General features: G+C 40.1%; 1 protein-coding gene across 4 annotated transcripts; it reads left to right on the forward strand.

Annotated features, from left to right (window-relative positions):
• The first annotated feature begins 4,218 nt into the window (after positions 1–4,218).
• On the forward strand, positions 4,219–15,414 carry LOC111839277 (endoplasmic reticulum aminopeptidase 2-like). Of its 4 annotated transcripts, XM_023803033.2 has the most exons (19): positions 4,219–4,444; positions 4,742–5,305; positions 5,476–5,614; positions 5,756–5,890; positions 6,557–6,677; positions 6,777–6,931; positions 7,489–7,602; positions 7,714–7,845; positions 8,791–8,922; positions 9,028–9,096; positions 9,930–10,108; positions 10,513–10,592; positions 10,743–10,926; positions 11,648–11,804; positions 12,236–12,420; positions 12,589–12,750; positions 13,138–13,278; positions 14,056–14,137; positions 15,137–15,414. In XM_023803033.2, the coding sequence occupies exons 2-19, from the start codon at positions 4,797–4,799 to the stop codon at positions 15,299–15,301; spliced, it is 2,841 nt and encodes a 946-aa protein (XP_023658801.2). In that variant the 5' UTR covers positions 4,219–4,444; positions 4,742–4,796; the 3' UTR covers positions 15,302–15,414. The 4 variants fall into 4 exon arrangements, with proteins under 4 accessions (XP_023658801.2, XP_023658798.2, XP_023658800.2 ...); XM_023803030.2 differs by having other exon boundaries at positions 6,557–6,931; XM_023803032.2 differs by having other exon boundaries at positions 4,219–4,405; positions 6,557–6,931.
• Positions 15,415–16,575: the final 1,161 nt, after the last annotated feature.

Below are 16,575 nucleotides of genomic sequence, written 5' to 3' on the forward strand. Positions count from 1 at the left end.
TACCCGAGTCCAACTGAGCAGTGCCCAGACCCAGACCTAGGCACCGTATGGAGCGATCACTCTAGTTTTACCCTTAGATGTGCCATGTATACTTTAAATTTACATGCAATACGGGTATAGTAGTACTTGAAAACCAAAATTTATATTCTGGGGACCTGAAAAATGTCCCCACTAGATAAAAAGGTTTAACCACAGTGTGTAAGTGTGTACTTGGTGGGGCAAATGGGAAGAAGACACAGTAATTTCGCAGACTAAATGCATTCTCTAGTATCACAAAATTTGTAACAAAATGCATTTTGTCATTAAAGTATACTTTTTCTACATGCAATGCTTTTGTGGAACCATAGAATGCATTTAGTCTTTTGCTGAGTCTTAAGATCAGTTGATAGTTAGTGAGTGTTTCTCAAATCCCTTTGTAACTAATCTTGCCCATAAATTTACGAGTGCTCGACTCACTCATTATATTCTATGTCATTCTGCTATCATGTCACAGAGACACAGACATCAACTGTCACAGATCACAAAAAACACATACACACTTTGTTGGACAAAGTAGCAATAACAATAGCAATGACAGCAGTAGCAACAGCATTGACAATTATGAATTTTACAAATATGATGACTACCATTATCATCATCATAGGGCGATGGTGCAATAAAAGTCTACAATGTACCCTATAAAGCAGGGTGGGTATTGGTAAACTGGGATGATATTTGAAATTGTACTTTCTCTCTCAGTGTAACAATAAGATCCTACTCATAAATATAAAACCAGTTATCAATGAAAGCACAAAAAATGAACTGAAGTTAATAGACCACAGAGCCAGATATGGTGTACCAAACATTTGAGTGTCCCAGTTTACTCTTTGTCCCATTTAACCAATATTTACCCCAGCTCAAATGAGCTCTTTGTACATTCCACACCTGCATGCAATTTGCATACAATAAATGAAGTCGCCGATCAAACTTGCCATATATTGCAAAGCAGAAGCGCAATCTACTGCTTTCCCCAGCACAATCATAACCTCGTTTACAAATCAATGCGTGTGGAGTCCTAACAGCTATCGTCCCCTGATCTTCCGGGAGTCAGTTTCCACAGTCCATTGCAAATAATTGTCTCTAATAGAAATTTCCAAGTGTACTATTATTTCCCTATTCTTTCCTGGGTGCTTGGAACGCCTTCTGTGTTCATCCATGTGTGTGGGAGGCTGATTTATGGGAATGGAATTCTACAATTAGACATAGCATTTGAGACCACGGCATCCAAGAAACCGATTTGGTGGCTTGAATGCTGTTTTGCAAGTGGAGTTAAACCCCTTGTGCCATCTTGAAAATGAACAATTGAGAGGTTACCCAGGGGCCAGCAACTGGTGGTGCCTCTCCCTCTTCACTCTCTTGAGTAGGAGCCTTTCATTCTCAGGCTGCACCCTCACCCTTTCCAGTGCACATAGTACTTCACTGCACTTATCAGTATAGGCTGTGCTTCTGGAAGGGCCTGTATGAGTATGAGGGCCCTGGAGATGGGCTATCACTGGTGGAGGGACAGGGGCAGATTAGGATGGATATTGCCCAGCACACATGACAGTCCCAGACAGCATGGCTAGGACCTACTGTTTCTCTGGAGTGAAGAAGAGCTTGCTCCATCAGTTCTGATGGTCTGCTATCTCACCCTGCACATTTCTTCTTTGTGATAGTAGAGAAGTCCTGCCACATCTTCTGGACTTCACTGCCAGATCTCCACTGGCCACTGCAGCCATCCATCCTAGCAACAATTTCCTCCTCTTTTTCCTTTCTTCTTTTTTTTTTTCCTCGGGCTTTGGAGAACAGCACATCCTTGTAGGCAACCACCTCCTCCATCAGCTGCTGGATCTTTCCTTGGGAGAACTGATGTTTCCTCCTTCTCTGGCTGCCAACTCTGGTTTCTTTTCTGCCACATCATGTTTTAGCCTATTTGCAAGTAATGGGTTAATTTTAATTGATCTTCTGTCTTTGTGATTTGTTAGGTTTTGTATTGTTATTTTGTTCATTTTCATGTTTGTGGTAATGATTTTGCCATTGATGTACGTGGGATCGATGTACCTGTTGTCAACAGCCTGTGCTTTTCTCACACAGAGGCTGGAAAGGAACCAACAAAGTACTATTTAGTTAATTCAGGAATAATGAAGGGTTTTGGAAAACACTTATGAATCTCACTCTTTTTTACCTACTTATTATCTTAATTGTTATTCACCAAGGTTATTATTGGGAAACCCACCCCTGATACATTCAATAACTCATTCAGTGACACTTCCTGTTTGCATAAAATAGATCTGAAACATTTGTGTTCCGATATGTCAAAAATAGCCTATTATTTCAGCTAAATAGTGCTAAATACCACCAATAAGTCATGTGAGGAAAAATATTTATTGAATTATAGTCTAAGTCTTGGCAATACTACCTTATAGCTACTCCTGTTTATTAAAAATACATACGTAACAGCTCATCATATGGTAAGTCATTACATGTAGAGTATATACTACACCAGTAGATGGTGTACTTCAGTTACAACTGAGGTATGGCTCTCTCATCAAGGGGTAGCATATCTGAGGCTATGGTTCCTCCAAAGCCTTGCATGTATGAAATGTATACTTTAATGACAAAATGCATATTGTTACAAAATTAATACTAAAGGGGACAATTCATTTTGTGATTCCACAGACTGCATTTTGTCTACAAAATGACTGTCTTCTTCCCATTTGCAGTACACACTTACACACTACCACACTTGGCAGAAGCGTTCACGTGCTTAGCGCAAGTATCCAAAGGTTTCCCATCCCTCAAACAAGCTAAGTGCAGCGCGCTTAATGTGCACTTAATCCACACTTTGGCAAATACCGCATGGAAGCGGTCTTTGGCTAAGCATATAAAACCACAATGCACCGAATATGAGACAACTAATGACGATAATTCAGTATTTTGGACAGTGCATGACAATAGTCATGAAAGCGTTATGGTTGTAGAATGCATGAAAGAGCTGAGAGCCACTACATTTCTTTTTAAACCGCTCACTCAAATATTTAAAGAGTTCACTGGGCTCTTTGGACTCACCACCTAGACATAACCTCATCTCTTCTAAGGCATGACCCCTAAGCAAAGAAATTATGAAATCCACTTAACATGAAAATTGCAAACGAGAGGAGGCCATTCGGCCCGTTGGAGGGAATTAAACTAATTATTTAAAGTTCAGATTTGAAGGAATCTAGGCTTTTAGTTTGCTAATTTGAGTCATTGGCAGTTCTGCATTGCCCCTCCTCAATAAAATCATCTGCATTGCTCACATCTTTAATTAAATGACCACTAAATGGTTGTACCTGGCATTCTCGGGGTATGAACACGTATGTATTCATCACCTGAGTCACAGGACATTCTGTACAAGTTCAAATCTTGCATGGGTAATTATTCAGTCCTTCCTATGAAATTGAAAGGATATGTTACAGAAAATCAGTTTCTGTATGGATCAGCGAGAATTATTGAGAAGCCTGATGAGATCCCTTGTCTACGCTGCGGAGAATGTCTTATTGCAGGCTGTCTGCTCAACCATTGTGCTATGTCCTGCCCGTTATGTCCGTGTGGCCCACCCATATCTTCCCCAGCATGTTTGCCATATTTTGCGTTTGTTGCAACCATTTTTATATCACTCCCTCAGGGACTGACATTTAAAGATATAATCTTTTCGTGTAAGGAGGTGATGCCATTGGGCGCTTTTCCACCGCACAAAGTACGGTACTTTCGGTACTGTCGCTTTTCCATTGACTTCCGGTCGAGTACCAGTACTGAAATTGTGTCTCCTCTAACTGGACCTCAGTGCCTTGGACGGTAGCAGCTTGTATCTCTGCTTCTGACGCAGGACTTTGAGGAAGGTTAGGAAAGCTTGTGTTGACGAGTCTTTTCTGAGAAGCTTCTTGAGATTGTGGATATCTTTCCAGGTTGTTGACAGCCCGAGTTCGATTAGTGGTGGAGGTGAAATTGAATAAACTCGGCATGCAGTCATGGTGTACGGGGATCATCGTACTTTTTCCTGAAACAAACAAAATGTTTTACTAATAGCGTAATATTCAGTTATTTATATCTATACTAGAAATATACACAGCTTCAACATTACCACGCGTACAAGTCAAATGACTCGTGCGCTGCGTGGATTCAAAGGTTCACGCGATACCCTACTGCGCATGCGTTGAATGCCACTGGGCTGAAACTGCTGTTGCTCTAAAACTGTGGCTCGCCATGCAGGCGCATCTCAACTGCGTTGGAAATTGCGTGCACGCCACGCAGCATTACGATAATCACGCATAATGTATCCGCGTTGCAGCTCCGTATGAACCGAAAGCGAAAGTTTTTGAGTGCGATAGGAAACAGCCTCGTATCAGTATGTCACGTCAGTTGTTTCTCGCGACTATAAACAATTGTAAGATTTCTGTACGGCGCTAAACCATTTTATGGTCATATTGTCGTTGTGGCTATAACAGGGGACATATATAATGTGTTTATTTGTATGCAGTGTTTCTAAAAGCAGTTGAATTTAATTTGTTGAAAATAATTGTATTGCGTGTTACATCGGCCTACTAATCTACTACTACAGATTTTTTGCGCTTCATTTGTGAGCTCGACTACTATACACCGCAGCCGTTGTTGCCTCGTTAATAAATATCCTGTATCTAGATCCGTGTGCAAACTTTTATCTTGCTGTCGTTTTCTTATACAGGAACTACATTCAAACTCCGAATGACCACAAACGAGCTGTGCACTTACTTTGAATCATGGCTGCAACCAAAGGGAGACACATATATATATACCGCAACGGATTTTTTTGTGTATGGTTTTATATTTTTTTAGGCTGCTACGGTGTCCCTAATTATGTCATAAACAAGCACATATTTCCTTGGGACAAAATGAGACTTCCGAGTAATGTCCTCCCAAACCACTATGATCTGAGCATTCACCCGAGTCTTACCACTCTCCACTTTACCGGATCTGTTAAGATCGAAGTGGATATCAAGCAAGACACGAGTTACATAGTTCTGCACAGCAAAGATCTAAATGTTACGCTGGCAAAGATTGTACTAGAGGACGACCCGAAGGACGGTATCGCGGAGCAGACCCTTACGGTCCTGGAGCATCTACAACACGAGCAGATTGCCCTGCTGGCCCACGAAATACTCCGCGGTGGCAAGAAGTATCAACTTCACATCCAGTTTCACGCACAGTTGGCGGATGGCTTCGACGGTTTTTATAAAAGTAGCTACCGGACCCAAAACGGTGAAAAGAGGTAATATCTTAATTAGATATCTAGTTTTCTGCAAGATTGTGAACATGTAATGTTTATGTTACGTATATTTAACGAATAACAGACTAATTGTAAATGTAAAAGCATAACATCCTTATGTATCATGTATATGCACTCCATAGCACATATGTGTTTTTCCTCTCTCCTTGAAGGATACTTGCTGCCACCGATTTCGAGCCTACTGCGGCGAGGATGGCTTTCCCTTGTTTCGATGAGCCGCAGCTTAAAGCCACGTTTACCGTTAGGATAAAGCGGGAAGAGAGCTATAACGCACTCTCAAATATGCCAAAGGTATACTGCAGCTATTTGACCCCGTTATGTTTTATTCCGTAGTTTCATTTCATGACTTATGTTTTCAGTGATTGCATTACATCTTCGTTTGGAAGCTCTATCCTTTTGTGGAGAAAAAAAAGATCTCTCTTTCATCCTTAGATACGAACACTTGAGCTTGGTAATGGTCTAGTGGAGGATCATTTTGCCCAAAGTGTGAGAATGAGCACCTATCTGGTGGCATATGTAGTGTGTGATTTCAGATCTGTCACAGCCAACACATCCTCAGGAGTAAAGGTGAGGTGCCTTGCTTTACTGATTTTCTTTTTTGGTGTCAACGTTTCTATTATATACATATACTGTTATACACTTATCCAGTGCCTGGAGTCTATCTCAGGCAACATAGGGCAAAAGGCAAGGCAATACCGTGGATTTGAAGCCAGTACAACACAAGGCGCACATGCACACACGTTTGTATTCATAGCTTGTGGGGACCCTCCATTATTTTCTATGTGGGAAAAACCCTAATCCTAGCTTTGACAATCTTACCACCTACCCAGCTCCAACCTTAAACAGAAGTAACCAAACAAAATACAATTTAGCTTTTTGATTACAGTCACAGATTTTTATACAATTCAGTGTCCCCTTGTGGGGATTGAAAAAAATGTCCCCAAAAGGTCAAAATAAGTTTTATTTTTTTATCACATTGAGGGAATATTCGCTCCCCTCAATGTAATATATACTTGTCCCCACACATACTCAAAAATTGCATTGCAGTGCTTAAATGGTCCAGGGCTGTCTTAGTCACATACACATACAGTGTTGCTTGCTTTGTCTTGATTCTCATAAAGTATTAGAAAAATATTTTTTTACATAACACATTAACGAAAATAAGTAAACCATCAGCTAATGTTGAGGAGGATGGAGAAAGTGGCTTAAATATATAAATATGCATGTTTCCAGGTCTCAGTGTATGCAGTTCCTGAGAAGTGGGATCAAACTCACCATGCACTTGAAGTTGCAGTAAAACTGCTGGAATTCTATGAGAGTTATTTTGGCATTAGTTACCCACTGCCAAAACAAGGTAAAAATGTGAAGCGATCGAAGACAAGGTTAAAAATACTGCAATTTTTTTATAACTATTTTAAGTGGCAGACAGTCACATGTGAGTTTTGTCTTATAGACCTCATCGCCATACCAGATTTCCAGTCAGGGGCTATGGAAAACTGGGGCTTAATTACTTACAGAGAGACTGCACTCCTGTACGATCCACAGACATCATCTGCCCAGGACAAGATGGAGATCACCAGAATCATAGGGCATGAGCTAGCTCATCAGGTATTTTCATCATGAACGGGCATTCAGCAGAGAGTATAGTGCCTTGCAGTGACCATTGACTTGTCCAATTCTTATGCACGTGTATGCTACTGGTGTCTAAGTAAGGGATAATGTACATTATCCCGCTTATTACACGGCTACTTGCCACATAAGGAAAAAAACTGGACATGAATATGAATTTGAAACATTTTATTGGCATATTTGTTTTAAATTAACATTTTTAAACGGTAATCTTTGTTGGCGCGGAGGGATTTTAAACATACAAGTAGTACCGGCTATGTGTTATTACTTTGGAGCGGTTATTATTTGAAAAGAACGAACCTGCAAATGTCTCAACTGACCAATCAGAATCAAGCATTCCAGAGAGCCGTGTAAGAAAAGTCAGTAATGCCTTGCTTGTTCTTTTTGTGTGCTCCTCTTTACAATATTAATCACTTTTCTATGGTAAATTTTTCAGTTTTAGTGGACAGAGTATTTTGCCATCTTCTTCACAAGCATTACTTTCCTATGCTGATGAAATGGCAGCTGAAATCTTATGCATGCACTTTTTGTCACAGTGGTTTGGCAATCTGGTGACGATGGATTGGTGGAACGACATCTGGCTGAATGAAGGCTTTGCCAGGTACATGGAGAAGGTGTCACTCAGCACCACCTATCCTGATATTCCAGTTGTAAGTGTAAATTATTCTGTGTTATGCAACACTATTCCTGGAACAATCCTTGTTTTATTCTTGTTGTTTACCTTGGCCGTAGTCCTAACGTTGATATGCTGTATTTTTCAGGATGATTATTTCTTAAATGTTTGTTTTGGAGCCATCTCCAGGGATTGTCTCAACTCCTCACACCCCATCTCTAACCCAGCTGAAACTCCAGTTCAGATTATGGAGATGTTTGACACGGTCTCCTATGACAAGGTCAGTACTGCACACAGAAATGCGGTGTTATCCCCCAAACATGTATATACTCATTATGATTCTGCATGTCTAGTCGCGTCAGCTCATGTTCATTTATATAGCTCATTGTGATTTTTGGGAAAGCACAGTGTGTTGCAATGTTTTCTGAAACCTCCAGGATGGTGGGATTGAGCCATAACTCTGTTCTGTGTGCTGCCGGTATGTGTTTTCTGTGTTGTGTGAGTTTTCTCTGGTTAGCTTCCGTTTCTCTCTACAGCAGTGTTTCCCAATCCAGTCCTCAGTGACCCACAATTGGTCCACGTGAATCTTTAAAGTCTTTAAATTACAGATTGTGTGTATGGGTCTTCCCGTGCCTTGCGCCTATTTTGCTACCTGTGATAGGTTCCAGGTTCCCTGTCACTGTCAACAGGATAATCAATGGGAAGGTGGATATTATAATCATGATATTATGGTTTGCAGCTAAGGTACAGAAAAACTGTATACACCATCATGTTATTCTGCTGCTGCCATGTTGAGTGTCACAATACGGCTTTCATTAATATTTTAGGTGCATTATTTATCTGCTTACCAAATTGTGGGTGTAAGTAAACGTCCATATAGTACTGAAAAGCACGCGTCCAGACAAATGTTTATGCCGGTCATCTAAAGCCCAGGTGATTATTGTGTATGCGCCATATAATCGCAATGTGATATCATGCAGCCCTAAGTACAATGCAATAAGTATAGTGAGTCATTCACAACAATGAGTGGTTGCTTGGTAACGGTGGGGGGTAACAGTGCAACTGAGTTAAGGCAACTGGGTCCGCTGTTTATAAGAGTGATGGCTTGTGGGAAGAATCTGTTCTTCTACCTGTTTGTTTTGGTGCACAGTGATCTGTTAAGTTCAAAGAGGTTCTGGCCTGAACTTGAGGGGTCTGTGTTGTTATCCTACCTTTGCTTTCCTAGGGTGCGTGTATCCTAAACATGCTAAGAGACTTCCTGTCTGAGGAGGTGTTCAGGAGTGGAATCACACGCTACCTAAAGCTGTACAGCTACCAAAATGCCAAAAGCAATGACCTGTGGAACTCCATAGCAAATGTGAGCACTCCTTCCTTATATGTTATTTGTTAGAATTTCAATATCAAAGAAATAAACCAAATGCTGAAAACTTGAATGTTTTAATATTTTCTTTTCTGGCTGAAGACTTCCTTTGCAGATACTTTTCCCACGACGGAGTTTTGCTACACTTCCTCCCAAGCTGAAAGGACAGCTGTAAGTATTGCTAACATCTTTGACTGATTAATCGCTGTCATACATCAGTCTTGTGCTGATACAAAGTCAGTGGATTGCAGTAGTGCATTGCATTATACTTTAGAGGCATATGGATGCACTGTCTGAGTGTATCTATTAGATTATGTACTGCATATTAAAAATACATCATCAATATTTTAAATTTGTTCTGCACAATATTGGAAAAAAGTCAAATATCACGATGGGATATTTATGAAGCAAAAAAGGAGATGAAGATTGACCCAAAATAACCTATAGACAAACAGAACTTATTACTTAACAAATAGTGTCAGATAAGTTGGTAGTGTTTCCATGAGTTGTGTCTACAAAAAGCACTGTTGACAAATCACTTGCTTTTGCTCAGTATCGTCTCCACGGAATCCACAATATTTCTGTACAGTGGAAGGCGAATGTCTTTTGGGGACCGATTCTTGTTAGCTTCTCTCCTCCTCACTCTTCGTGTTTAACTTCTGACAAACACACCACACTGTCCATGAGCGAGGCCGGCAGCAATCGCAAAAAGATTATGATTGGCTCGGTGCAGTCCCTGCAATGTGACAGTTTCGTGTGCAAACCATGCAGCGCTGATATTAACTTTGCACATCGTGCTGGCCTATTCTAAACATTTAAAGTATTCATAGGATTAATCTCAGTAACTAGATGTTGTGTCAATGGTGACTGATGCTAGAAAGTTTGAAAAAGACAAATCTTTTGAAAGGTGGAATATCATGTTGGTTTAGGGGCATTTCACAATGACACCGTGTGAGGTCACTTTGACGTGTTCCAACATGTGTTTTTTCCATGTGCTGCTGCAGCACCGCTACACATGTTCACAGACCCCAGACATTAGGAGCATGATGGACACCTGGACCAAGCAGATGGGTATACCTTTGATCACAGTGGAGAGGAAAGGGCAGCTGGTGCAAATCCGACAGGACAGGTTCTTGAAGGGAGTGCTTGAGGATGACGCAGAGTACCCTGCTCTACAGTCAGGGTGCGTGACACTGCAGAGGCCTGTAGGATCTGCAGGGCATCATTAGGCTAACCTATGGCAAGCCCACGTCCTGTAGCACTTCTGAGTCATCAAAAGCTGAATGCATTATTTAGAGGCAGGATCTCAGTATCACATACTTATAGATCCATATCCTTGATCTTATGACAGCAAACATCACTTAGCTACACCAGGGTTTGTTGATTTCTAAAAGGCCTATTGATTTCTTCCACACTTGAAAAAATGTATTAAGATAACCTTTCCTGTCTCACTATATATAAATAAAAACCATCCTAATCCCTTGAAGGCAATGAAGGGAAAAATGACTTCACATGTAATAATAGTTGTAAATGCAAATGGTTGTCTAGTTTCCTAGTATGTTTTGTGAGTATGTGTCTGTTCAACAGGTACCTGTGGCATATTCCTCTCACCTACGTGACCAGCGGATCCCAGAGAGTGTGGAGACATTTACTGAAGACAAAGACTGGTGTGTGTGTGTGTGTGTATGTATTTATGTATATGTATGTGTGTAGGTATATATATTTTGTTTTTTTTGTTTTATCTTGCAGAACAAACATCACTGGCATATCAGGGACACTTTAATAATCATTTACTTTGCTTCATTCCTTAAAATTAGACACAGTTCGTCTGCAAGGAGAAGTGAGCTGGATAAAATTCAACGTCGACATGAATGGGTATTACATGGTGCATTATGGAGACAGAGGGTGGGATGAGCTGATTTACCTGCTGGAACATGACTATTCTGCACTGAGCAGCAAGGACAGGACAAACCTCATCCACAATGCCCTTCAGCTTGTCAGGTATCATGGCCTATACCTGTTTGTTAAACTGCATTGATTTCTTTAATCTGATATTTTCACAGGCCATAAATTTACATCGTAGAGCCTTTCCATAAGAAGAACAGCTAATCTTAAACCCATCCATCTTCATTACTGTTCATCCAGGATAGGGTCACAGTGATAATAGAGTCTATCCCAGGAAATACAGGACACAAGGCAAGAGAACAAACACACACTCATATGCGCACAAACATACTCTATAGATCATTTTGAGAAGGCAGTTTGCATGACTATGCCTTTAGACTGCTGGATGGAAAGAGGAGAACATACAAGCTGCACACACAATCAGAGGGGGTCAGATTTGAACCCCCAACCATGAAGGTGCAGTTCCACCCTCTTGGATAAAATCCATTCTTATTATCAGTTATGTAAGCTAATAAGTACAGAGCTGTGTTTCCCAACATGGTTCTGGGGGGCTCTCAGCCAGTCCATGTTTTTGTTCCCTCCCAGCTCCCTGCTCTGGTACGGTGCTGGGAGGAAACAAAAACTTGGACTGGCTGGGGGTCCCCATAAGTCTAGGTTGAGATGCAAGAACAGCTGGAACACAGGAAAAGGTTCGCAACCTTGAATTTTATGGATTTTAGATGGGAAGTTTATACCTCCTTCAGTGCAATCAGAGAGCATACAAAAATTTCTTTCTACTGCATGAATTAATGATCTTTTCTGATTGGCCGCTATACAGTGCTGGAAAGCTGTCATTGGACAGAGCCTTGGACCTAACTCGCTACCTAAGGAAGGAGACTGACAACATGCCACTGCTGCAGGGCATCGCATACCTCAATGTGCTTCACTGGATGATGGAGAAAATGGGAATCCTGGAAACAGCAGGAAAGCTAAAGGTTTGGCTTCTCTCTGCTCTTTTTAATATTGCGGTCACACTTCATTTAAAGCTGTCTATAATGCACTAGAGGTCAAGGACAAAGTTTATTTCTATAGCACATTTAAAACAACTAAATTTGACCAAAGTGCTGAACATAGATACCTAGCTGTCCAGGACATCCCCCACCTTCTACCTAACACATCCTGGGATCAGCTCCAGGGTCACTTTTACCCCGTACTTAATAAGTGATGGACAAGAAATAAATAATTATTTGAATTGCTGTAACTTTTAACTATACTTCTTCAGATTTTGTAAGTGCAGTTGTTCTAAAATAGCAATTAGTTTGATTTATTCTACATAATCATTTGTAGCACGAGTTACATAAAGACATAATATGCCAGGACATTACTACCTCCTACCAAAGCTTCTGAAACCATTTTGTTCTTCCAGAATTATATACTTTGGTACTTCAAGGATGTCATAGATAAACAGACATGGAGCGATGATGGCTCTCTGTCTGAAAGGAAGGTTCGAGCTGAGCTTCTGGAGTTGGCCTGTAGCCTTGAATACCCTCAGTGTGTTGAAAGGGCCTCCAAGATCTTTAGTGAATGGGTTTCTTCAAATGGAGCCAAGAGGTCAGTCCAGAAACACGTATCCCTTTTCTAGTAACTTAAAGGTGGCACATGCATAGGTATTACACACGTGCGTTTTAGACTGGTTAACATAATATTTTGACCGTTAAGGACTTGACATATATTTATTTAACCATATCAAGGAAATCTGTCCATCCTGTCTTCCATTAGTGTCCCCACAGTTGTCCTGAGACCAGTGTACCTCGTGGGAGCCCAGCAAACATCCAACTGGAATTTCCTCCTTCAGGTTTACAGCCAAACACTGTCCTCTGCTGAGAAAAAAAAGATTCTGTTTGCACTGACTTGCAGCAAAGACCTTGAGAAGCTCAATAAGTATGCATACTGAGAGCACATTTTCTTTTAATCAAGTCAAATTAAGTTATATGTTTATATATGTAACATAGTTGCCAATATAATCCTTGTGGTCTGACACCTCTGACTGTGAATCCATACTTTGGTGTCCCAAATATTCATCTTTTCACATGTTAAGTGAGTTGTTTGTGGCTTCAGTAAGAAGCAGTTCAGAAAAAACAGTCACGCTGCATTTCCATTTGATTGCTATCTGTTATGCTGTGCCTAACATGGATTACATTGACTTGTATGGTTTTTGGAAATCTGAGTGTTATGAGGCAAATTGTTCAGTGTCTTATATAACACTTAATCAGGTAATTAAATTAGATGTGTATAGAGCTTGTTTTTTGTTTTTTGCTTGCTTGGCAGATTGATTGATCTGGCTATGGAAGGGGAGGCAATCAAAACACAGGATCTTCCTACATTGATTGTTGCCATCGCTAGAAACCCTGCAGGACACATGCTGGCTTGGAATTTTGTCCAGAAAAACTGGAAAAAGCTGTTGGAGAAGTAAGCTTTCATATTGTTGTGTTGTGTTGATTTATTCTCCAAAATTGCAAAATCACAGGACAGCATTTACTCACTCTTGGGCGGTTGACTCGAATTGTACATATGCCCATTCTGTGGTATACTTCTGTACTCTCTGAATGTTTTATATGTCACAACCTATACAGTATTTTACTGTGAACACTGGAATACTCTTCCAAGGCACAATGCCTTTCGAATTGAAAGAGATGCTTTATGTCTATGGAGCCATGCCGTTGGTCATCACCGAGGACATTTGTCCTGAGCAAACTGCACACGTGATGCTGAAACGCAAGTGTTAGGCAAAGTAAATGAAGCCTTACCTGTCTGCAAGTGAGTGGTTAGAAATAAATACTCCTGGCTCCCGAGAAGGTTCTTTTACTCCAGCAGGTATTTAGTCAGATAAGCATCTGATGTGACATGGTGTGGAACTGGCACAGTGCTTTTTCCAGTTCAGTGTTCAGTGAAGGGTGTAGTCATACATTTCTTTATAGAAATTAAGCAAATTTAAAAACATGCTACTGATTAAGATCAGTGATACTAAATCAACTGTTTGTATGTTGCACATTTTTCATAGAGATTAAAGTGAAAAAAAAGTAACAGTAAGAAAGAAAATATTCAAATGGTGGGTTTTTTAATATTTTGTTAATAAAATTAAAGCAGGACAAACTGAAATACTCTATCAAATTGTAAATGCAATTTATAATTTAGTTTTGCAGTGAACGATTCAAATACATAAATACATTTCAATATTTTAACCAGATTTCATTTGGGGTCATCGTCTATAAGAAAGATCCTCACAGGAACCATGTCTAGCTTTGCTTCAGAAAAGGAGCTGGAGCAGGTAAGATTTATTCATCTTTGGATGGCTGCTGAATTGATGCTATCATCTTAAATTTCTCTTGAATTTCCAGAGCAACCTGGTGACTTTGGGTGCCCTTAGCAGTGTTTTACCTGTATCACTTATTTCCTACATTTATACAGGGAATTTCAGAACCATTCTCATGCTGATGTAATCTTCTCTTAATAGTGAATTTTGCCACATCTACACCTATATCCTGAAGGGTATTCTTGATCTGTTTACCAGTTATAAACCACATTTTTCTTTACCATTCCAACTATTCTCCTCTCATTCAATTCACTGCTCTTCTATGGTCTGCCAAATCAGTTTCAATAGCTGAGCTCACCTTTGCACTCTTACATCTTAATAATGTATCAAGCCACTGATTTTGATATGTTATTTTGGCTATCTGTGACCAGTTTCTTACAGTTTTTCAGATGCACGATGGCCTGCTTCAATGGCATTGCTACATCTCATGCTGATACAGGGACAAATTCCAATACCTAGAATCTTCCCAAGATCTTTGGCTATTTCTTTCATAAAGTAACAATGAAATGAAACCCAATTGCATTTGAGCAATAGGCCATCCAATTACTTTAGGTCTACTAAAAATGGAGGCTACACTGTTTACCCAATCTGAAAATCAATTTAGATCCAAAAGTTAGCACTTTATAGTCATAGAAACTGTTTCATTTCAAAAACAGGCCACAGGAGTACAGAGCCAAAACTGCCCAAATATTACTGTCCAAATATCTCGAACTCTACATTTCCAGTTTAAACTGTACATTTTCAAGAAATAATTATTAGGACATAAAAGCAAATTTTAGTAATTTATAATTAATGCAAGTACGCTGTTTACTACTGAATGTTGGGTGGGTGGATTTCTCTTCAGAGGATCTGAAAAGTTAAAGTAGTGTTTGCAAAATAATCACAGATAAAAAGGTTAAACATTCACATATTATCACTTTTGTCACATTCACTGTCAATTATTTTTCTTGACAGGCAAAAGCACTGTTTGACCTGCTAAAATCCCAGGGACATGAATTAAAGGTGACAGAAGTCATATTAGAAACAATCCAGAAGAATATCCGATGGGCAGAGAGGAATCTGCATGTCCTGGATGAATGGCTAGAAAAAAATTCTCCACAACGCTCAACAGTGTTTTAAACCTGCTTTTGAATATAAATACATTTATTGAAATGTGTGTGAGCTTGATATAAATGTACAACTCCATGACAATACAGTTTTCTAAGATTGCAAATAAAATATTTAATACCACACCTTTATGTTCATTTCATTGTTTTCATATACAGGGCCAGCGTGATTAATTCCTAGGCCCAGGACAAAATTATTTCAGCGGGGTCCCCTGCATGAGGATCACCCCCCCAGCAATTTCCTCGATTGTCCACACCATACAACGGGCCTGTCGATAGATCACGGTATTCCTAAATACCAATTAAAATAATATTAAAAAGTAATGTCCCACTCTGTGCTGTTCTATGGTCTATCACACTAAAATATTATCAGATTTCTTGTTGCGTTCCCTGCCAAAACAATGTACTGTAACAGTCACGTAGAACAATATTATAGAAAATAGATATATTATTCATCCAGTCTTGCTCTTTATGAGATACCGGTAGAAATACAGATGAAAGCAAGCACAGCACAGAATCAGCCAGCATCTAGTACCCCTAGAACTGGGGTATCAAACTCCAGTCCTGGGGGGTCGGAGCCCTGTGTAGCTTGGCTCTTTCCTATTCTACCACAAATGATTCAGCTCAAGTGCTGTGTTTGTAATTGGCACAAGGAGTTGAATCAGGTGTGTTAAACGAGGGTAAACCAAAAACTGCAGGGCTCCGGCCCTCCAGGACTGGAGTTTGACACCCCTGCCCTAGAACAATTAGGGCTAAGGGTGTTAAGCATCAGAGTGCCAGCAATGGGATTCAAACTGGCAATCTTGCTATCATGGGAACAGGCCTAATCATATAAATATTTATTTGCTAGATATTTACGGCACAAACTTATATCCACAGAGGAACAGGAGCAGTCATTTACTTAACTACAAGGCCTGCTTCTCATTAAAAAGGCAAAAAAAAAAATCTTTAAATACAAACCCCCTCAGTGTGTGAGTGTATTTCCCCCCAAATCAATATAGTTTTACATACATCTTGCCTTATTCATGTGTGTAAATGTGCGGCTTGCAATGCACTGTCATCATATTCTGCGTGTTCCCCTGCCTGGTGCTCTGGTTCCTGGGGTAGGGTCCCCACAACCCCATGCTGGTTTGAAAATGGATGACTGAATGAAAACAATTTGAAATCCTAGTTCTTCGGGAGTCGCTTTAGTAATAATATTCATGTTTGGTTCGTGTTCTATGATGGGGACAGGAGACATTTTGTCAGGAGATCCAGAATTTAGAGCAGACAGTATATGAATATATA

Source organism: Paramormyrops kingsleyae, chromosome 2 (genome assembly GCF_048594095.1).
Source record: "Paramormyrops kingsleyae isolate MSU_618 chromosome 2, PKINGS_0.4, whole genome shotgun sequence".
NCBI lineage: Eukaryota > Metazoa > Chordata > Actinopteri > Osteoglossiformes > Mormyridae > Paramormyrops > Paramormyrops kingsleyae.

Coding starts and splice junctions, on each gene's coding strand:
- LOC111839277 (XM_023803031.2), top strand. CDS start 4,797: ATGGCTGCAACCAAAGGGAGACACATATATATATACCGCAACGGATTT. Junction 5,306..5,475: donor ACCCAAAACGGTGAAAAGAG/GTAATATCTTAA, acceptor CTCTCCTTGAAG/GATACTTGCTGCCACCGATT. Junction 12,751..13,137: donor GACCTTGAGAAGCTCAATAA/GTATGCATACTG, acceptor CTTGCTTGGCAG/ATTGATTGATCTGGCTATGG.